Source organism: Gymnoscopelus braueri (assembly GCF_963280865.1).
Source record: "Gymnoscopelus braueri genome assembly, chromosome: 1".
Classification (NCBI taxonomy): Eukaryota; Metazoa; Chordata; class Actinopteri; order Myctophiformes; family Myctophidae; genus Gymnoscopelus; species Gymnoscopelus braueri.
The window spans coordinates 3,971,048-3,994,948 of NC_137603.1; the positions used below are offsets into that span (position 1 = coordinate 3,971,048).

The window sequence follows — 23,901 nt, forward strand, 5'->3', positions numbered from 1 at the left end:
AGTATACCGTCTGTTTAGGGCCAAATATGTTTCTACTTTGTGTTGTCATTGTGTCAAGTTCATTCCAATAAGTGATGTATTTATCTTTTTCTTTAGTTATAATGTGGTTAGGTCTAATCTTTAGTTATAATGTGGTTAGGTCTAATCTTTAGTTATAATGTGGTTAGGTCTAATCTTTAGTTATAATGTGGTTAGGTCTAATCTTTAGTTATAATGTGGTTAGGTCTAATCTTTAGTTATAATGTGGTTAGGTCTAATCTTTAGTTATAATGTGGTTAGGTCTAATCTTTAGTCATAATGTGGTTAGGTCTAATCTTTAGTTATAATGTGGTTAGGTTTAATCTTTAGTCATAATTTGGTTAGATCTAATCTTTAGTCATAATGTGGTTAGGTCTAATCTTTAGTTATAATGTGGTTAGGTCTAATCTTTAGTTATAATGTGGTTATAACTACACTACCCTTCCTCTCTGCCTGACCTACTTGTTGTTAACTAGTTGTACGAACGCTTGTTTTCTATTGTTGTATTGTTTATTGGATCTTGTTTAGTCGATACACTTATTTGTTTTAGCTCATGCTCATTTGATTTAGCTATTTTGTCTCATCTGTTTAAGGAAATAGGTAGCTGATATATTGCACTTTTACCTTAGCGCTAGGTACTCTTGGTTGCTTGTTTTTGCAGAAAATGCACTAAAGACTTCTGGTGATTAGTAGTTTTCGTTCCCTACCTATGTTGAATACACTTATTGTAAGTCGCTTTGGATAAAAGCGTCTGCTAAATGACTGTAATGTAATGTAATGTAATGTTAGGTCTAATCTTTAGTTATAATGTGGTTAGGTCTAATCTTTAGTCATAATGTGGTTAGGTCTAATCTTTAGTCATAATGTGGTTAGGTCTAACCTTTAGTTATAGTGGTTAGGTCTAATCTTTAGTTATAATGGTTAGGTCTAATCTTTAGTTATAATGGTTAGGTCTAATCTTTAGTTATAATGGTTAGGTCTAATCTTTAGTTATAATGGTTAGGTCTAATCTTTAGTTATAATGTGGTTAGGTCTAATCTTCAGTTATAATGTGGTTAGGTCTAATCTTTAGTTATAATGTGGTTAGGTCTAATCTTTAGTTATAATGTGGTTAGGTCTAATCTTCTGAGTGATAGTGAAGCTGCACTGAGGCTGGCTGTGGTTTGTGATGTCAGAAGGTGAAAGGTCAGCTAGTTTCAGGACCAGTTGACTGAGGCTCCTTTCTATGTTCAACTCTTGGCAGGCAAGGGCTTTATAATGGTAACAGGCGGGGTCACTCTTTTTAATATATCTTTTTTTAATATTAAGAAGTAAAGGATTTTGGCCTAATTCAGCCCTGCATGCAGAGTTTGGGCTTTTTCTTTGTACCAGGATAATAGTTTTGCAGAACTCTGTGTGCAGGATCTCAACTGGATTTTTGTCCAATTTTGCCCAATCACTTTCTAATAAAGGGCCCCATACCTCACTGCCACTATGGATTCTATAACCGAATTAAATATTTTGAGCCATGTCCTGATCGGAAATTGGATTTGAACTGAACACTTGATGGCATAGAAAGCCCTTTTTGCCTTCTCTTTGAGTTCCTTCACAGCTGAACAGACGTTTCCTTTGGAAGCCAAATACGTATAGAAGTTTGTTTGTTCTATTTGGGTCCCACCTATTTTGAATGTTGAGTAATTTCTCTGTAACCGTGATAATTTTTGGAAGGTCATAATTCTTCATATTCACTGTCAGGGCCCAGGTCTGACAGTACTGATGAAGAATGTCCAAGCTTTGCTGAAGACCTTCTCTAGTAGGATACAGTATGACCTCATCACCTGCACAAAACAGCCTTGTTTCACCCCTCTGCCTTGTGGGAAGAAGTCTGTATGTTCATCTCCAATTTTGACAGGCAATTTTTCATTTTCATATATGTGTAACCGGGTGGAGTTAATGTTGTTTTATAGATACACACAGAGATAGACGGGAACGCCCAGGAACGCCCCATTCGATTTTAGCTTGGGGGAAAACAGAACGATCTGCCTCATAGAGTTACATCATACACGATCGTTTGGATCACTTTCAGAGCTATTTTATGGACGATAGAAACATTGTCAGCCAAGAAAAATCCATCAGAAGGACAGCTGGAACACAATCATCCACTCACCCTCGGAAAAGTTGACTTATTATTAAGATATATGTGACTAAAAAGACCAAACATCTATGAGCTCACAGCGCGTCGGAATGCGACGCGTTGTAACTGTGAGCTAGATTGGCAATGTTTGGTTTTCTGTTCCCCCCAGAATACGTAAGCTGGGGTTCATGTGGTTTATCAGATTATCCTTATATCTTATTGCATGAGTCAAGTTTCAGCACAAGCACCACTGGAAATGATCTATCTAAAATGATCTATCTATCTGTAGCAGCAGCTAGAATGAGCGTGGGCTTAGCATTTAAAATAGACCACCCGATTATTGTAATTAACGAAACATTATCACCTTGATGTGGACGTGCCACTCATGCTGTCTATCTGAAATAGCTTCATGCGCTCAATGTATTTAAATGCTTAAATCAGCACTATGTAACTTTCCTCTTCTACCCCTGATTTGAAAATGTTTTACCATTGAGAATATAGCCTTGCTCAGGGGATGTATTGAATCGTGTGTGTGTGTGTGTGTGTGTGTGTGTGTGTGTGTGTGTGTGTGTGTGTGTGTGTGTGTGTGTGTGTGTGTGTGTGTGTGTGTGTGCTGGCATGGGAGGGTCTAATGGTCAGTGGTGTAAAGTAACTAAGTACATGTACTTACTTACGTACAGTACAATTTTGAGGTATTTGTACTTTACTTGAATATTTCCAATTTCCAATACTTTTACTTCTACTTCACTACATCTCAGAGGCAAATATTATACTTTTACTCCGCTACAATTATTTGGAAACTTTAGTTACTAGTTACTTTGTTTTCGTCCATTTGAAAATAGCTAATCTACAATCTACAATCTACAATCTACAAGCTCACAATGCGCCGCGATGCGACGCATTGTGAGCTTGTAGATCTGCCATTTTCAAATGATTTTTTTACATTTACACCTGAAATGGGACATTCTGCATAATGAGTACTTTCTACTTTTGGCACTTTAAGTACATTTTGATACTTTTGATACTTTTACTCAAGTACATTTTCAATTCCGGACTTTTACTTGTAACAGAGTATTTCTACATTGCAGTATTGATACTTTTACTTGAGCAAAAAAAAAATTGTGCTTTTTCCACCACTGGTAATCCGTCCATGGTATTGAGGATTGTGAAGAAATTGATTGAGTGATTCTTTAATGGTCTGCTTCTTGTTAATGGTGTCCTGTCTCCTGTCCTTGCTTGTGCCCTGTCTCAGGGGGACTCCGGTGGTCCCCTGGTGTGTGAGAAGGACAACATGTGGACCCTGGTCGGCATCGTGTCGTGGAGCAGCGGCCCTCCGTGCCCGGCGTCTACTCCCGCGTGGCCCAGTTCAGCAGCTGGGTGGACCAGGTCATGGCTGCCAACTAAAAGAAAGATTAAAAAGAAGATCAAGCAAGACTATAACCAGGGGTCATCAACATGTCCGTACACAGACTAATGTGTCCGTGGCAAAGACTTGGTCTTGTCTGTGGCAAATTTTTTTGATTTACACACCATTATAATGTTCTTATTTAGTTTTCCTCAGAATATGTAAGACTCTGATTTACTATGACACTATGTATGGAACATTAGGAGTCCTACTAGTACTAGTGGTTCTTAAATGTTTTATTTGCAAGGACCACCGTAACTCTGAGAGTGTACAAATGGAACCAAATGGACCCGTAAGGGTCCATTTGGTTCCATTTGTACACTCTCAGAGTTACAGACATTCAGGGCTAGCTCTTTATGTGTTTCTGGTAATATTATTGTCCACTCATTGTGTATGTCCGTGGCAAAAATTGAATTTTGACCAAAATGTCCACCACAAGAAAGCATGGTGATGACCCCTGCTATAACTGAAGAGAGATACCTCCTCCACCAACCAACCCCAGCCCCATCCATCCTGAAAACTTGACCTCATAGCTTTTTAGATGTTGAGATGCTGAATTTCAATTAATAAACATGTCAAAACCTCTTTAAAAGTAGTTGTTTTTGTTGTGGTTGTGTATTAATAACATGTCTAAAATAGGACTGCTGGACACGACCATCCACAGTTGTTGTGAGAGAGACACTAGTCGACTCCAGGTTGAACTTCAATGTTAATGTTAATGCCATTTTAATACATTCTCAATGTGCTCCTGCGTGCTAGCCCACAGCTTGATAAACCTGTTGTATGACTGGTTCTCACTGATAACGACTCATAGGCACCGAGTGCCTATGAGCTTGTAGATCTGCTATTTTAGAAAAATCTTGAACATTTGTGCATATCTTTGAATATTTGTATTTATAAGCGAACATTTTTTAACTCAAATCATTGCTTCTGGGGGTCCCTGGCACAAAACATTTTCAGATGGGGGTCCGCGGCCAAATGTATATCAATTTAGGGGTCCTTGGCATGAAAAAGGTTGAAACCCACTTTTGTTCAGTAACAGGTGTCTCTCCAGCTCTCTATTAAATAAAAGCTACATTTTCAAGTTGGGATACTAATTGTATGTAATGCTAACTAAATGCCTCAAATCCTACAATGCCAAGTGCTTAAGTTGTCAGGGTGAGGGGTCCCCATTTCAAATGTCATTATCTTGGGGGTCACGTCTGAAAAGTTTGGGAATCTGTAGTGCCACATTTTCTTATTCTTCTCCTGCCCAGTAGGCGGCGCGCCTGCTCATTGGAGTCGGACGCAACTTCCTTGAAATGCCAGACAAGAAGAAGAACAACAAAGCAGGGTTGCCATGTCTGCTTATTATAAGTAAGGTTTCTTGTAAATATTGAAAGTTGCGGCGAGTGGCGTTTTTTTGTGCCAGGGACCCCCGCACCAGATTTGTGTTGTTAAAATGTTTCAAAGATAATAACAGATCTAGCAGATCTACAAGCTCACAGTCACAACGTGTTGTGAGCTTGTAGATTGGCTCTTTTCAAATAGGCTAGAATAGATCATATAGGTTTAAAGTGCTCATGTGGCCTGCAATTGGGCTTGTTTTCCTAGACCTGGTTGCTTATTTCTCTCACAGAACCTGGCAACACTGCTCTAGTGCCACAATGCAGTAGTGAAAACAGCATGGTGTGTTGACTGACTGTTGTTGACACTTTAAAATACCATAGATTTATATCAAAGTCAAATGCAAAGAAAAGTAAAACGTGTCGTTTCTAAACAGTGTCGTCGTTAAGCAGCAGGAGGACGTTTGTTAGCAGCTCAACCACTGAAACACAGCAGGTATAAAGATCAACTCATTCAGGTTGTTTTGCATCTATGTTAGCCATGAGAGTTCCTGCTTTAGAGTGGTGTTCGATTTGTTTTACATTTACAACTCTCACATGTACATAAACGTTCACATTTCAAATATAAAGTGCTGACCCATGAGCCACGGATGTTACAAGTTGATCCGTTCCGCGATAAGTACCCGTATCTCCCGTATTGTTCAATAAAAAAGCGTTTTAATCCGATTGCCGGCCATTTTCTCCAAGTTTTCTCCTATGCTTTCAACCATGCGACACTAATGGTTGGGAGGTGTATTGCACTCTGATGATCGGATTAAAATGCTTTTTATTGAACAATACGGGAGATACGGGTACTTATCGCGGAACGGATCAACTTGTAACATCCGTGGCTCAGGGGTATAAAGCACTTCTGAACGTTTATGTACATGTGAGAGTTGGCAATGTAAAAACATCGAACACCACTCTAAACCAGGAACTCTCGGTTCCATGACTGTCATGTTTCAGGGCTACCTACATAGCAGCAGTATACATGTATGGTTTTGTTGTTGTTCACGTCACTATTGTCATGGTAACCCTATAGTTACATCAATGCTACGTCATTACAGTGGATAATCTCCATAATAAGCAATGAGGTGCAAAGCAAACGTATCATGTAAACCAGTGGTTCTCAAACTTGTTTATGTCAAGGACCCACAAATTGACACTTATTACCCCGCAGACCCCCATTTGAAAAGATAAGCCGGAGACCCCAATAAGAGAAGATATTTACGGCTCTAGCAGTGATTCTCAACCATTTTAATTTCAAGGACCCCCAGTTTGACATGCTTTAGGGGTACTTGAGGGGGTTCTCAAGTACCCCTAAAGCATGTCAAACTGGGGGTCCTTGAAATTAAAATGGTTGTCCCCGGACCCCACTTTGAGAACCACTGCTGTAAACCACCAGTAGTATCTTTACTCTGTCAGACAGAGTGTGTCTGTAATGTTAATGTGATTGTCAAGTGAAGTTAGAGCTCCATGTCTTCATGCACCTTGAATCCTTCTACCAACTAAACATCTGTCATGCTGTATTGTGTCAGACCTAGAATGACCGTACAGGTAATGCATGGCATTGGAAATGATCTGACAGTTTAGCTCCAAACTCACCTGTCTGCTGTTATTATAATTGACAAAGGATTTCTCCTTGTTTTTCAAATTATATAGTGTGTAAACTTTATTGTTACATCACAATTTTACGAAAACGGCAAACACGCAGTGGGAATATTAATTCAACTCTAAATGCTGAAAAGGAAAAAGAAATCGGTTGAATTTGCATCATGTCTATAATATGCATAAGCCTACGAGCAATAGATCGTTTGACATAGGGCCATAGTAGGCCTATATCTTTTTTTATATATGTGTTTATATATGTTGGGCACATACATATTTTATTTGAGGTTTGGCACTATTGTAATAGATTTTTCATGAAGAATAATGCATTCTAATGACATACCAAAGCTTTGGTCTGCCTTCGAGCAGACGTGAGAAAGAGCGAGCCTCCCGCAAAATTCACAGACAAAAGAATGAATGGATCAGACTACTAACATTGGAAGTTGCGTAAATTCCTTTACGTAAAAAATATGGGCGTAAACAGCTTAGTGAATCGGGCCCAATGTGTCTCATCGGGATGCATCATTATTAAATACCTTGTAGATCTGCTATTTTCAGATCACCTACGTATATAAATTAGGTTTAAACTGGTTACAGTGATTTTGATGCTATGCATTTTCCTGGGGGTCCGCGAAACTGCCTCTCACATGAGCGGACCACTTTAAATAAATCCCCAAACCCTGAAATACCACTAGGGATGGGACCATATGAACATTTCATGTCACGAGTATTGTGACCAAAATAATTGCGATTAACGATATTATCACGATAATCAAAATATGCTTTAAAACTCTAAAAATGCCACTTTTGTTAACCACTTGAACCCCAGCATCCCTAGTCTGGGGTGGAACATTTGCCAAAAATAGCAGATCTACAAGCTCACAACGCGACGCGTTGTGAGCTTGTAGATCTGCTATTTTTGGCAAAGAGATTTAGAGAGTGAAAAAAAGACTGTATCAAGTATGTCCTTTACAGGTGCGTTTTACCAATCCTACAGGGTTTAAGTGGTACCGGATATGCAGCTCGGCAAAGCTGAATTGATCCCAGTGTATGACGGAGGACAATTTCACGATAAATTAAAATCTTTGCGATACGATTATTGTGAGCGTTTTTTATCAGGATAAACGATAATAAGGATTATGGTCCCATCCCTAAATACCACATGGTTCTGTGGCGTTCAACGTTAAACATTGGACTTCCAATCCCAGCATCTAGTCTGGATGGAATCCCTCTCCCGCCATTGTTTATTTATCTAATCTAAAATGTGTCACATTCTTTTATTAGGGTTAAGGTTAGGTTTAGGACCACTCGGCCCACTTGGTGAGAACTAGGCTGCCCTAGCCTGTCTCATATCTGGCATAGAGGGGCGGGTTCAAAATCTGCGAGAAAAAAAATCCGCCGGATCCTATTGGTTCACCGATCTGTCCGTCAGCCCCCGCCCCGCCCCATGCCCCTCCTCCTCCCCAATGTGTAGCATTGAGAGCCCTGACGTCACATTATTTGGAGCGACGCCCACTGCACTCTGGTTGGTTGGGCAAATGAAACACTTCCTATTCCAGTCGGGTCAATTGGCTGGTCCAGGCTCTTATTTTTTAGCAAAACTAAAAAATAAAAGCCTGGAGATCGAGGCTAGGTGAGAACAGACTACAGCCATTAAGTTAGGAAGAGGAAGTAGTTCGGGTAGGAAAACGACACACGTGGGTGTGGTCATGTAGGAGGAGGGGAGGGACTTGGTCAGGTGGGTGGTGGTAAGGTGCCAACCAGGTATATTTGATGAACTGGTGGGTTTTGTCCACATACAAATATCATTTTAACACTTACTGTACAATTTTTGGAAAAACATTCTTCCTCATATATTAATAATACCCAATGATCACCTTTTTAGGGGAAACTAGAACCATGGAACCCTAAAGTCCTTATTCAATTCCTTCATTTCAGACAAGTGTGTGGAGTCCAGACTAAAGGTGAAGATGAACTCTCCAGACTCAGCCAGTGCCATTTCTATTAAACAGGAACCTGAAGACCATCCATACCTCAGTACGTTAAATGTTCTCTCTCTTTCTTAAATATTTTTCTGTTCTGTTGTAGAGCTGTCGCAATATGAACATTTTACTATGCAATAGTCATGACAAAATATATGATAATATCCCGATGATTAAACAAATTGGCCATGTTGCCTTGTGGTGCACACACCATAGGCAACAGAAGGGGGGTCAGAAGGGCCTACCAATCGGCTTGTCGATCTCGCCGACCGCTGGTCTATTTATAAAAAAATTTAATCCCCGACCAGCGCTGGTCTAGCACCCCACTTTTCCCATTGTGTTGCACAATGGTTGTTGTGTATTGGCTGCATGCTTGCCTCTCGCCGCAATGACCGTTCTGTTACTGGCTACGTGTGCAGTTGCTCTCTCAACTCGATAAACTAGGAGCCAGACAAGCTAATACTCAACAAATCGCTGTTCTTTACGTATTCTGCCTGTGGGTGTGAAAGAAGCGGATGCCCGTGGGGCTCGGGCTGCAAGAATCAAGTGCTAATATGATAGACTGACTGACCAGTGATCAGATTACTGCAGCGCAAATCTACATAAACGTTCAGATATCAAATATAAAGTGCTGACCCCCGAGCCACGGATGTAACAAGTTGAGGCTTTTTAATCCGATCGCCGGCCATTGTCTCCGAATTCTCTCTGATGCTTTCAACTATGCAACACTACTGGTTGGGAGGTGTATTGCACTCTGATACATTACAAAAACAATTATAGAAAATGGCCGCCGATCGGATTAAAATGCTTTTTATTGAACAATACGGAAGATACAGGTACTTAGACCTTTTGTGCCTCAACTTGTTACATCCGTGGCTCGGGGGTCAGCACTTTATATTTGAAATCTGAACGTTTATGTAGATGTGGCAGTTGTAAATGTAAAAAAATCAAGAGACCAGGAACAAGTGGGCCACAAGTGTCATACCATGACAGTCATGTTTCAGGGCTACAGCTAGGCTAGATTTCATATTTCATATGGAGTATAGCTGACATCTCACCAATACTGTGTTAGAACAGCATTTTAGGTTTTTCATGTCCATAACAAGACAGACTGCAGGTGACGATGAACTCTCCTCCAGACTCAGCCAGGGACATTTCTATTAAACAGGAGGAACCTGAAGACCACCCACTATTTTTTTCTCTTCTGTTGTAGGGCTGTCACAATATCTAATTTTACTAAGAAATAATCATGACAAAATATATCATGACAATGATAATATCCTGATGATTAAAACAAATTGCTCACTCTGTCTGGTTGCAGAAACATGAAAAACTGATTGGCTACTTTCAGCTTATTCACTTAAGACCATTATTTGCATCGCAGGAATCCACCTTTTGACACATTCTTCCGTGTGCAATCCTGAATTACGAACGAAAGTCCTTTTTCAATTGCTTCATTTCAGACCAGTCTGTGGAGTCCAGACTGCAGGTGAAGATGAACTCTCCAGACTCAACCAGGGGCATTTCTATTAAACAGGAGGAACCTGAAGACCACCCACACCTCAGTAAGTTTCATATACTCTCTCTTTCTTTCATATTTTCTGTTTTGTTGTAGAGCTGTTACAATAATAACACTGATCCCTAGCATCCCTATTTGGGGGGGGGGGAGCATTGAAATTAACTGATCTACAAGATCTCTAGCTTGTAGATCAGCTATTTTAGGTAAAGCAATTTGGTGTAGAGGGTACATAGCAAATTGTCTGGGAGATAAGTGGGTTATTGATCTGAGTCTAATGATCAATACATCCCGATAAAGAAGAAGAAAAAACATTTATGTACAGTATATGGACAATAAAAATCAGTTGGAAATATAACTTTTTGATGTGTTGTCATAATTAAACTTAATTTTTATGGCACACTGACTATCAAGAAAATTTAAACATGGCACTCATGTCAAAGTGGAGTTGGAACGGTGGCATTGGTCTGCAGGGTAGCTTGGGTTTGAGCGATGGCAGCCTGCAGAGTAACGTAGAGTTGAACCTTGATGTGGGCCTCAGGAGTAGAGCGGGAAGGACTGGCGGTTGGTGCCGACTCCTGTGGGGAAGGTGGTGCTGGTACGACATTTTGATGTGGTGTCATACTTAAACTTAAGGCACACTGACTATCAAGAAAATAAAAACATGGCACTTCATGTCGAAAAGGTTGCCGACCCCTGTTCTACATGGACAAAGGAAGACTAGTGTTACATTTTAGAAATCCATTGTTCAATATCATGTTATTGTTCTGCTCCTAGACATCCTGCACCTTGTTGCGTGTAAAGAGGAGGATTCTTCTGAACAGGAGAGGAGCCCCAGTCTGCTCCACGAGAAACCAGAGCCTTCACACATTAAAGAGGAACAGGAGGAGCTACTTCAAAGACCAGAGGAGCCTGATGGATCGATGTTGACATTACTAGCAGTGAAAAGTGAAATTGATGAAGACATCTCTTCACACTGCTCTGAAGTTGAAGTTGAGCTTGAATCTGACACTGAAGTCACTGAAGACAGTGATGATTGGGGTGAGACAAGTGGAGGTGTCAACACTGGAGAAAAACCATTCCAGTGTAAACTGTGTAACAAGAGTTTCAGTGAGTCAGGTTACCTGAAGAGACACCAGCGTGTCCACACTGGAGAAAAAACATTCCAGTGTGAACTGTGTAACAAGTGTTTCAGTGAGTCATATAAACTGAAGAGACATCAGCGTGTCCACACTGGAGAAAAACCATTCCAGTGTGAACATTGTGACAAGAGTTTCATAGAGTCAGGTGACCTGAAGACACACCAGCGTGTCCACACTGGAGAAAAACCATTCCAGTGTAAATATTGTAACAAGAGTTTCAATCAGCCAGGTCAGCTGAAGACACACCAGCGTGTCCACACTGGAGAAAAAACATTCCAGTGTAAACTGTGTAACAAGAGTTTCAGTCAGTCAAGTAGTCTGAAGAAACACCTCCGTACAGGGGCATGCTCACTGATCAGGAGGGGGGGAGACAGAGAGAGAGAGAGAGACAGAGAGAGAATGTAGATTGTGCTGATTCAAATGTAAATGCAGCGCTCAAGAGTTGTCTCCTCTGGTTTGAGGGAGGCCCTAGTGTTGAGATCTCATGGGGTCCATCTGCCTGTGTGGTGGCCCAGGCGGCCGAAAAAACGTTTGAGAACCCCTGCTTTAGAGACATTCTCCAGCTCTTTTGTTTTCTTCTTTTAAATCCTCACATTCATTTGTTTTAAAGGGATATTTCGCTTTCAAAAAAACTTTGGGTCATTTTATCGTCTACTTAGGCTTTTTTGAGCCCCCCCGACAGTTTTTAAATTGCTTGATTCAGTATTTAGATATTTGATATTCATTTTATCAGACACGCCCCCTTCCTATACAAACCCATTATAACTTCAAACTCCATTTTTAATCAGCTGACTCTGAGGAAGGTCGAAAGACCGAAACGTCAGTCTATACTTGCACCTAAATAAATAAAAGTGTTGTTGTATTTAATTCTTTTCATTTTCCAAAGAATATATTAAAAATAAATGAAAAAAAAAAAAAGTCTCCTCACGTATTAGAAGGACAATATCAGTCACCAGAACCAAGGACGGGTGTTTCCGATGAATCTAACATGGTTAAAATTGAGTTTGTAGTTACAATGGGTTTGTATAGGAAGGGGGCGTGTCTGATAAAAATGAATATCAAATATCTAAATACTGAATCAAGCAACTTAAAAACTGTCGGGGTGCTCCCAAAAGCCTGAGTAAGACGATAAAATGACCCAAAGTTTTTAATAAAGTGAAATATCCCTTCAAGTGATACATTTTTGATTATATTGCGGCGAACATTATAATGTTCTGATTTTGTTTTCTTCAGAATATGCATGACTCTGATTTACTATGACACTATGTATGGCACATTAGAAGTCCTGCTAGTACTAGGTTCTTAAATGTTTTATTTGCAAGGACCACCATATGGACCCTTACGGGTCTATTTGGTTCCATTTGTACACTCTCAGAGTTACAGACCTGTTATAAGGTCATTCAGGGCTAGCTCTTTATGTGTTTCTGGTAATATTATTGTCCACTCAATTTTAATGTCCGTGGCAAAAATGGAATTTTGACCAAAATGTCCACCACAAGAAAGCATGGTGATGACCCCTGCTATAACTGAAGAGAGATACCTCCTCCACCAACCAACCCCAGCCCCATCCATCCTGAAAACTTGACCTCATAGCTTTTTAGATGTTGAGATGCTGAATTTCAATTAATAAACATGTCAAAACCTCTTTAAAAGTAGTTGTTTTTGTTGTGGTTGTGTATTAATAACATGTCTAAAATAGGACTGCTGGACACGACCATCCACAGGTTGAACTTCAATGTTAATGTTAATGCCATTTTAATACATTCTCAATGTGCTCCTGTGTGATAGCCCATAGCTTGATAAACCTGGTTTAATGACTGGTTCTCACTGATAACGACCCCCCCCCTCCGGGGACCACCAGTGGTCCTTGGGGGGTAGCCTACCAGCGGGGGGCCCCCCGGCAAAATTAGTTAATATAGCGTCACAATCATTTTAACCACTTAGCTTTGGCTATTAAAAAATAGCAGATATACAAGCTCATAGCGTGGCACCGAGTGCCACGCTATGAGCATGTAGATCTGCTATTTTTGAAAAATCTTGAACATTTGTGCATATCTTTGAATATTTATATTTATAAGCGAACATTTTTAACTCAAATCTTTGCTTCTGGGGGTCCCTGGCACAAAACATTTTCAGATGGGGGTCCGCGGCCAAATGTATATCAATTTAGGGGTCCTTGGCATGAAAAAGGTTGAGACCCACTTTTGTTCAGTAACAGGTGTCTCTCCAGCTCTCTATTAAATAGAAGATAGCTACATTTTCAGGTTGGGATACTAATTGTATGTAATGCTAACTAAATGCCTCAACTCCTACAATGCCAAGTGCTTAAGTTGTCAGGGTGAGGGGTCCCCATTTCAAATGTCATTATCTTGGGGGTCACGTCTGAAAAGTTTGGGAATCTGTAGTGCCACATTATCTTATTCTTCTCCTGCCCAGTAGGCGGCGCGCCTGCTCATTGGAGTCGGACGCAACTTCCTTGAAATGCCAGACAAGAAGAACAACAAATCAGGGTTGCCATGTCTGCTTATTATAAGTAAGGTTTCTTGTAAATATTAAAAGTTGCAGCGAGTTGCGTTTTTTGTGCCAGGGACCCCCGCACCAGATATGTGTTGTTAAAATGTTTCAAAGATAATAGCAGATCTAGCAGATCTACAAGCTCACAGTCACAACGTGTTGTGAGCTTGTAGATTGGCTCTTTTCAAATAGGCTAGATATATCATATAGGTTTAAAGTGCTCATGTGGCCTGCTTTTGGGCTTGTTTTCCTAGACCTGGTTGCTTATTTCTCTCACAAAACCTGGCAACACTGCTCTAGTGCCACAATGCAGTAGTGAAAACAGCATGGTGTGTTGACTGACTGTTGTTGACACTTTAAAATACCATAGATTTATATCAAAGTAAAATGCAAAGAAAAGTAAAACGTGTCGTTTCTAAACAGTGTCGTCGTTAAGCAGCAGGAGGACGTTTGTTAGCAGCTCAACCACTGAAACACAGCAGGTATAAAGATCAACTCATTCAGGTTGTTTTGCATCTATGTTAGCCATGAGAGTTCCTGCTTTAGAGTGGTGTTCGATTTGTTTTACATTTACAACTCTCACATGTACATAAACGTTCACATTTCAAATATAAAGTGCTGACCCATGAGCCACGGATGTTACAAGTTGATCCGTTCCGCGATAAGTACCCGTATCTCCCGTATTGTTCAATAAAAAACATTTTAATCCTATCGTCGGCCATTTTCTCTAGATTTTCTCCGATGCTTTCAACCATGCGACACTAACGGTTGGGAGGTGTATTGCACTCTGATGATCGGATTAAAATGCTTTTTATTGAACAATACGGGAGATACGGTACTTATCGCGGAACGGATCAACTTGTAACATCCGTGGCTCAGGGGTATAAAGCACTTCTGAACGTTTATGTACATGTGAGAGTTGGCAATGTAAAAACATCGAACACCACTCTAAACCAGGAACTCTCGGTTCCATGACTGTCATGTTTCAGGGCTACCTCCATAGCAGCAGCAATACATGTATGATTTTGTTGTTGTTGACGTCACTATTGTCATGGTAACCCTATAGTTACATCAATGCTACATCATTACAGTGGATAATCTCCATAATAAGCAATGAGGTGCAAAGCAAAGGCTAGGGTTAGGGTTAACCCTAACCTCATGTCAAGGACCCCCAAATTGACACTTATTACCCCGCAGACCCCCATTTTGAAAAGCCGGAGACCCCAACAAGAGAAGGTTTTTATGGCTCTCTAGCAGTGATTCTCAACCATTTTAATTTCAAGGACCCCCAGTTTGACATGCATTAAGCTACGGACCCCCATTTAATGGCATTTATACCTCTGGGACCCCGATTCATATTTTAAGATCAATGTTAATTTAACTCTGAGAGTGTACAAATGGAACCAAATGGACTCGTTAGGGTCCATTTGGTTCCATTGTACACTCTCAGAGTTACAGACCCATAAGGGTCCATTTGGTTCCTGTCCATCATTTAAATGGGGACCCCCTGGAACCCCCTCAAGTACCCCTAGGGGTCCCCGGACCCCACTTTAAGAACCACTGCTGTAAACCACCAGTAGTATCTTTACTCTGTCAGACAGAGTCTGTCTGTAATGTTAATGTGATTGTCAAGTGAAGTTAGAGCTCCATGTCTTCATGCACCTTGAATCCTTCTACCAACTAAACATCTGTCATGCTGTATTGTGTCAGACCTAGAATGACCATCCAGGTAATGCATGGAATTGGAAATGATCTCCCTGTCTTGTTCATGTGCTGCAAATTGACAGTTTAGCTCCAAACTCACCTGTCTGCTGTTATTATCATTGACAAAGGTTTTCTCCTTATTTTTCAAATTATATAGTGTGTAAACTTTATTGTTACATCACAATTTTACGAAAAAGGCAAACACGCTGTGGGAATATTAATTCAGCTCTAAATGCTGAAAAGAAGAAAAAAAAACAGTTGAATTTGCATCATGTCTATAATATGCATACAAGCAATAGATCGTTTGACATAGGGCCATAGGCCTATATCTTTTGAACTGGTGGGTTTTTTCCACATAAAAATATTATTTTAACACTTACTGTACAATTTTTGGAAAAACATTCTTCCTCATATATTAATAATACCCAATGATCACCGTTTTAGGGGAAGTAGAACCATGGAACCCTAAAGTCCTTATTCTATTCCTTCATTTCAGACAAGTGTGTGGAGTCCAGACTAAAGGTGAAGATGAACTCTCCAGACTCAGCCAGTGCCATTTCTATTAAACAGGAACCTGAAGACCATCCATACCTCAGTACGTTTAATGTTCTCTCTCTTTCTTAAATATGTTTTTGTTCTGTTGTAGAGCTGTCGCAATATGAAAATTTTACTATGCAATAGTCATGACAAAATAAATGATTGATAATATCCCGATGATTAAAGATGATTAAACAAATTGGCCATGTTGCCTTGTGGTGCACACGCCATAGGCACCGGAAGGGGGGTCAGAAGGGCCTAGCAATCGGCTTGTCGATCTCGCCGACCGCTGGTCTATTTATTTAAAGACGGGGTGCCGTGATTTTCAGTGATTTTTCCCCCCCCTAAAACATAATCATCAGGTATTATGGTTATACTAGGAGGAAGATCCTTTTTCAAAAAAGTGTTAGTTAGGGAATTTTAGCAAGATGTTTGGACCATCTGTGAAAGAAATTACTACCAATAGCTTTCTTCACCAATGTGTTCTTATAGGTGTCTAGAATCACCTCTGAATTAATTGAAACCCAAATCCTCGTGGAAAATCCTGGAGAGCCAATCAAAGTTAAGAAGCCCAGAGGGCTTGGGTGAAAAATATGAAAAAATAAATAAAAGTCTAAATGTGAGGTGTCTAACTAGAGGTTTTCAGGGGTGCTGAATCCATTCCAACCATTATTTTTGAGTAAAAATGTCTCCCTGGCCATATAATATTGGTATATTGGTTATTGTTAAGCTGTAACGTATAGCACAGTGTATAATCAATGGTAGGGGATTGGGGTGTTGTTGAATTGATTCTATTCTGAAAAATAAAATAAATATTGCTAAACACTTGATAAGAGTGTACACCTACTGTGCACATGCTCAGTGGGATACACTGTCTGCATGTGGGGACCTAAGGAGCCCCGAGGGCTTTACTTGGGTGAAAAAAATGAAAAGTCTAAAATTAACTTGTGAGGTGGAACTAGGGGTTTTCAGGGGTGCTGAATCTATTCCAACCATTAGTTTTGAGTAAAAGAAACAACTCATTTTCCATAAGAACATATTATTATTACATATTGCAAGACATTTTTAAAGTAAGAAATGTGCAGTATTGATGAAACCTGGTGTCAGTCTTACTCAGCCAACTCCTCATCTTCCTCACTCCTTTTCTCGTCTGGTTGATGTTCTTACATTCTCCATTACACTTGCCACAAGCAGATATACACTTGACCCCCTGCTTTTTACAGCAGCACCTGTGTGTACTACAGTCTCCCTCACAGTTGCAGCTGATGAATTTCAGTAGATAGTCTGGGGCAATGGGGTCTGTGGTAGGGACTAGTGCATAGCCTTCTGCTCCCAGTTTCCACCCGTAGTCGAGGACATCCAGTGATGGACTTTGTAGCAGTAGCCAGTCTCTGGTTTGGAGATATGCCCGGAGAGAATGTTGTGCTGCAGCTGCTGTATGCATGATCACGTCAGACATACAAAGCATGCATGCTGTGACATCCAGATTCGTCCAGACATCCAAAACATTATTCCTAGAGAAAAGTTCCTTGACAACAAGAGTAACAAGGCCCAGCTCATCCTGCTACTTGCTGAGACATTCAGTGGTAATGGAATCCGTGTACAGCAATGCTCCGAGGATGCAGACACTTAGCTCTAGATGAAGCAAGAGAGTCCGCTGTTAAGGTGAGAGCTGAGGATACGGACATTCTGGTTATGCTTATTCATCATAAAGCAGACCACTCCGTCCTCATCACAGCAGCAAAAAATGTATCTTACGATGTTGCAAAGATCAAAGAGGCCCTCCCAGAGAAATACAGGAAGTATCTGCTCTTCTTACACAGCTTCTCGGGCTGTGATACTTTTTGGTTTGGGCAAACCACCTATACTACGTAAACTCTGCAAGACGGACCAAGCAGAGACAGCCATGGACGTTTTTCTTGACATCCAAGCCCAGAAAGATGCCATCATCACAGCCGGCTGTGAAATCTTCAAACTCATGTACCACGGGAAACCACCAAAAGACTGGTGGGCGACTTGAGATTTGAGATGTTCAGCAAGCATGCTGCTGCTGGGAATATCAGACCAGAGAAACTGCCCCCGACTACAACAGCTGCAGCACAACATTCTCTCCGAGCATATCTCCAAACCAGAGACTGGCTACTGCTACAAAGTCCATCACTGGATGTCCTCGACTACGGGTGGAAACTGGGAGCAGAAGGCTATGCACTAGTCCCTACCACAGATCCCATTGCCCCAGACTATCTACTGAAATTCATCAGCTGCAACTGTGAGGTAGACTGTAGTACACACAGGTGCTGCTGTAAAATGCAGGGGGTCAAGTGTATATCTGATTGTGGCAAGTGTAATGGAGAATGCAAGAACATCAACCAGGCAGGTTTCATCAATACTGCACATTTCTTACTTTACATGTTTCTTGCAATATGTAATAATAATATGTTCTTATGGAAAATTAGTTGTTTTTCTGCTCAAAACTAATGGTTGGAATAGATTCAGCACCCCTGAAAACCCCTAGTTAGACACCTTTAGACTTTTCATTTTTTTTCGTTTTTTTTCACCCAAGCCCTCGGGGCTCCTTAGGTCCCCACATGCAAACAGTGTATCCCACTGAGCATGTGCACAGTAGGTGTACACTCTTATCAAGTGTTTAGCAATATTTTCTCATTTTTCTCAATCCCCTACCTTGATTATTATACACTGTGCTATACATTACAGCTTAACAATAACCAATATACCAATATTATATGGCCAGGGAGATATTTTTACTCAAAAATAATGGTTGGAATGGATTCAGCACCCCTGAAAACCCCTAGTTAGACACCTCACATGTTCATTTTAGACTTTTATTTCTTTTCATATTTTTCACCCAAGCCCTCTGGGCTTCTTAACTTTGATTGGCTCTCCAGGATTTTCCACGAGGATTTGGGTTTCAATTAATTCAGAGGTGATTCTACACACCTATAAGAACACATTGGTGAAGAAAGCTATTGGTAGTAAATTTTTTCAAATCAACCATAAATTCATTAATCATAATTCAAAAAAGAGCAATAAGAGTAATAAATAATGCAGGATATCGGGACCATACACATATATTGTTTCTTCAATCACATCTTTTGAAGTTCAAGGATATGGTCATCTTTAAAACACTACAGGTCATGTATAAAGCAAGATATAATCAATTACCGGGAAATGTACGAAGCAAATTTTTGGATAAAGAGGGGGGGTATAACCTCAGAGGACCACTGAACTTCAAGAAACATGTGATGAAAACAGATCTTAAAATAATGTGTATCTCTTCTTATGGAGCCACCCTATGGAATGGGTTAGAGGATGAATTAAAATATTGTGAAAACATACACAAATTCAAAGTTAGACTAAAGAGATCTATTTTCGATAGGTACAGAAGGGAAGAAGAGCTTGATTGAAAGTATGATGTAGTGTTATATAATTACATTATATAATTATATTAGACAGTAGAAATGGTTATAATATTGTAATTGCTGTATTGTTATATCATATTATATTATATCATAACATATTATATTAAATGATGTGTTGGGATATGTTGTGTTATATATTTGCAATTATACTATATACTATTATATTGTTACTATACTATTGCTATTGTAATATTGAATTATATTGTAATATACAACATACTATTGTATTATATTGGGATGTATATACCACATACCATGTATATATGTACATATATATATGTATATATAAATAATTTATACGTAAGTAAGTACGCCATGGGGCGTGCTTTGTGATTAAAACAATAATGAAGAAAAAAGTTGTAAGACTACAGGGCAGGGCCCGACAAGCCTAGTGCTTCTCCCTAGCCCCTTTTCGGACTCTTGGACACTACTGAGAAAATAATAATAATAATAATGAAATGTTATTTGTTATTATGTTTGTGCCCATTATCCGAAAAAAAAAAAAAACTGAACTGAACTGAGCTAATACTCAACAAATCGCTGTTCTTTACGTATTCTGCCTGTGGGTGTGAAAGAAGCAGATGCCCATGGGGCTCGGGCTGCAAGAATCAAGTGCTGCTATGATAGACTGACTGACCAGTGATCAAATTACTGCAGCGCAAATCTACATAAACGGTCGGATTTCAAATATTAAGTGCTGACCCCCATGCCACGGTTTTAACAAGTTGAGGCGCAAAAGGTCTTGTACCTGTATCTTCCGTATTGTTCAATAAAAAGCTTTTTAATCCGATCAGCGGCCATTTGTTCCGAATTTTCTCTGATACTTTCAACTATGCGACACTACTGGTTGGGAGGTGTATTGCACTCTGATACATTACAATTTTTTTTATAGAAAATGGCCGCCGATCGGATTAAAATGCTTCTTATTGAACAATACGGAAGATACAGGTACTTTAACCTTTTGCGCCTCAACTTGTTACATCCGTGGCTCAGGGGTCAGCACTTTATATTTGAAATCTGAACGTTTATGTAGAAGTGGCAGTTGTAAATGTAAAAAATCGCAAACCAGGAACAAGTGGGCCCATGACTGTCATGGTATGACAGTCATGTTTCAGGGCTACAGCTAGGCTAGATTTGATATTTCATATGAAGTATAGCTGACATCTCACCAATACTGTGTTAGAACAGCATTTTAGGTTTGTCATGTCCATAACAAGACAGACTGCAGGTGACGATGAACTCTCCAGACTCAGCCAGGGACATTTCTATTAAACAGGAGGAACCTGAAGACCACCCACTATTCTTTTCTCTTCTGTTGTAGGGCTGTCACAATATCTAATTTTACTAAGAAATAATCATGACAAAATATATCATGACAATTATAATATCCTGATGATTAAAACAAATTGCTCACTCTGTCTGGTTGCAGAAACATGGAAAAACTGATTGGCTACTTTCAGCTTATTCACTTAAGACCATTATTTGCATCGCAGGAATCGATCTTTTGACACATTCTTCCTTGTGCAATCCTAAATTACGAAGGATTTCTTCCCTAATATATGAATCCTATAATCTTTGCTCCCAAGATTCATATGTTGGAGAATTGGTCTTTGCCATTTTGCCTTTGCCTTCTGCAAATATATATATATTTTTTTCTTCAGTTAACAAAGTCCTTTTTCAATTGCTTCATTTCAGACCAGTGTGTGGAGTCCAGACTGCTGGTGAAGATGAACTCTCCAGACTCAGCCAGGGACATTTCTATTAAACAGGAGGAACCTGAAGACCATCCACACCTCAGTAAGTTTCATATACTCTCTTTCTTTCATATTTTCTGTTTTGTTGTAGAGCTGTCCCTAGCATCCCTATTGGGGGGTAACTGATCTACAAGATCTCTAGCTTGTAGATCAGCTATTTTAGGTAAAGAGATTTGGTGTAGAGGGTACATAGCAAATTGTCTGGGAGACAGTTATGTACAGTATATGGACAATCAAAATCAGTTGGAAATATAACTTTTTGATGTGGTGTCATAATTAAACTTAATGTTGACATGGCACACACTGACTATCAAGAAAGTTAAAACATGGCACTTCATGTCAAAAAGGATGCTGTCCCCTGGCCTATAGACCAATTATTTGTTTACTAACATTGAGACTGGACACACAGGTGATTGTTTCATGCAATCAATTCCCAACCTGTTGTTTCGGGGTGCGCTGGTTTCAGCACACCCCAACCCCCTCTTGTGTGTTGGCTAGTGAGGCGCGTCCTAGCGAGACCTGACAGAATGGGTTTCATTGTGCGCATACTAGTTGCACACATACTGGTTCTTATCAGTGTGACGTCGTCTGTTAAGGGGTCTATACATTCAACCCCAACTTTAAGTGGCAAGTTTCAAGTAGGCAAGTATAGAGAAAACATTGGTATAGCGTGAAGTTGAGCGGAGATGGCCAACAGTGTAGTGTGGAGTTGGAACGCTGGCATTGGTCTGCAGGGTAGCTTGGGTTTGAGCGATGGCAGCCTGCAGAGTAACGTAGAGTTGAACGGTGATGTGGGCCTCAGGAGTAGAGCGGGAAGGACTGGCGGTTGGTGCCGACTCCTGTGGGGAAGGTGGTGCTGGTCTGTTGGCTACAACAATGCTCCCTGGTCAGCTGGAAGGCAAGCCTACAAAACCGATGACATCAAAGGGCCACAATGAATTATTATACAATAGGGGTAGGCACCCTTACGCACGAGTGCCAACATTGGCGCAGGGGGAGGGTGAGTTTTTTTTTCCTTTTAAAATTAAATATTAAAAAAAGGTTTAGTCAGTTAAATTAAGTCTCCTCACATCTATATACAAATTACATCCTGCACATAATTCTACATTCATTCAAACTGATAACTCTGACTGGGGAGGCAGTCTGGGAGATACTGTAGGTCATTGAGTCTAATGTTTGTTATGTATAGCCTATGGACAATCAAAATCAGGTGGAAATACGACATTTTGATGTGGTGTCATACTTAAACTTAAGGCACGCTGACTATCAAGAAGATAAAAACATGGCACTTCATGTCGAAAAGGTTGCCGACCCCTGTTCTACATGGACAAAGGAAGAATAGTGTTACATTTTAGAAATCAATATCATGTTATTGTTCTGCTCCTAGACATCCTGCACCTTGTTGCGTGTAAAGAGGAGGATTCTTCTGAACAGGAGAGGAGCCCCAGTCTGCTCCACGAGAAACCAGAGCCTTCACACATTAAAGAGGAACAGGAGGAGCTACTTAAAAGACCAGAGGAGCCTGATGGATCAATGTTGACATTACTAGCAGTGAAAAGTGAAATTGATGAAGACATCTCTTCACACTGCTCTGAAGTTGAAGTTGAGCTTGAATCTGACACTGAAGTCACTGAAGACAGTGATGATTGGGGTGAGACAAGTGGAGGTGTCCACACTGGAGAAAAACCATTCCAGTGTAAACTGTGTAACAAGAGTTTCAGTGAGTCACGTTACCTGAAGAGACACCAGCGTGTCCACACTGGAGAAAAACCATTCCAGTGTGAACATTGTGACAAGAGTTTCAGAGAGTCATGTTACCTGAAGACACACCAGCGTGTCCACACTGGAGAAAAACCATTCCAGTGTAAACTGTGTGACAAGAGTTTCAGTCAGTCAGGTCAGCTGAAGACACACCAGCGTGTCCACACTGGAGAAAAACCATTCCAGTGTGAACATTGTGACAAGAGTTTCAGAGAGTCAGGTGACCTGAAGAGACACCAGCGTGTCCACACTGGAGACAAACCATTCCAGTGTAAACTGTGTAACAAGAGTTTCAGTGAGTCAGGTAGTCTGAAGAGACACCACCGTACAGAGGCATGCTCACTGATCAGGAGGCCCTAGGCCAGTGATGTCAAACTGGTGTTTCGCGGGCCGTTTGTGGCCCGCGACGTCGTCAAATCTGGCCCGCGAGGTGATTTGAAAAAACGGCATTTAATACTACCTCTAATGGAAAAAAAAAAGGCAGAAAAAAACGCCAGCGCCCAGCAGCTCCTTACTGAGGTTGCCTGGGGGTTGAATACTGGACAAACTTGTTATGTGAGAACAATGACCAAGCCGTGAAGCCACAGCCAAGGTCATTAACATACAGAGGACCATCACCATTCAACTCTACCTGAGAAAACGCTTTTTCAACAGCATCACAAATCCGGTAAAACACCATTGTATGGAGAAGTATATGTCAGTTGCGTCTCTCGATCATCTGGAGGAGTAGAGAGTGGCTGCATTCCTCCCCACAGCCCGCTCCCCCCACTTTGTAACCAGTGTTGCTGTTCTAATCTTGAAAGCTAGAATCCATTTGTCAGAGGGTGTGACATTAGTAGGATAACCAGCGAAGAGCCTGCGCAGGGCTAAATAATTAACACCAGCTGTGAACGCTTGTCTGTGTGTGTGTGTGTGTGTGTGTGTGTGTCTCTCTTTCTGAAATGAAACTGAAAGCAATAACCGTTTTTTGATGCGCAACACAGCCCTCGTTTAAGTGAATTGCTTTCACCTGCTGTTGCTGTGCGTTGTGTGCGCAACAGGGC

General features: G+C 40.5%; 1 protein-coding gene across 1 annotated transcript; it reads left to right on the plus strand.

Annotated features, from left to right (window-relative positions):
• Positions 1–5,196: 5,196 nt before the first annotated feature.
• On the plus strand, positions 5,197–12,943 carry LOC308082141 (uncharacterized protein; the record flags this gene model as incomplete). Its single annotated transcript, XM_080423798.1, has 5 exons — positions 5,197–5,357; positions 8,447–8,545; positions 9,954–10,055; positions 10,784–10,931; positions 12,937–12,943. The coding sequence occupies exons 2-5, from the start codon at positions 8,479–8,481 to the stop codon at positions 12,941–12,943; spliced, it is 324 nt and encodes a 107-aa protein (XP_080279924.1). The 5' UTR covers positions 5,197–5,357; positions 8,447–8,478.
• Between the last annotated feature and the right edge of the window lie 10,958 nt (positions 12,944–23,901).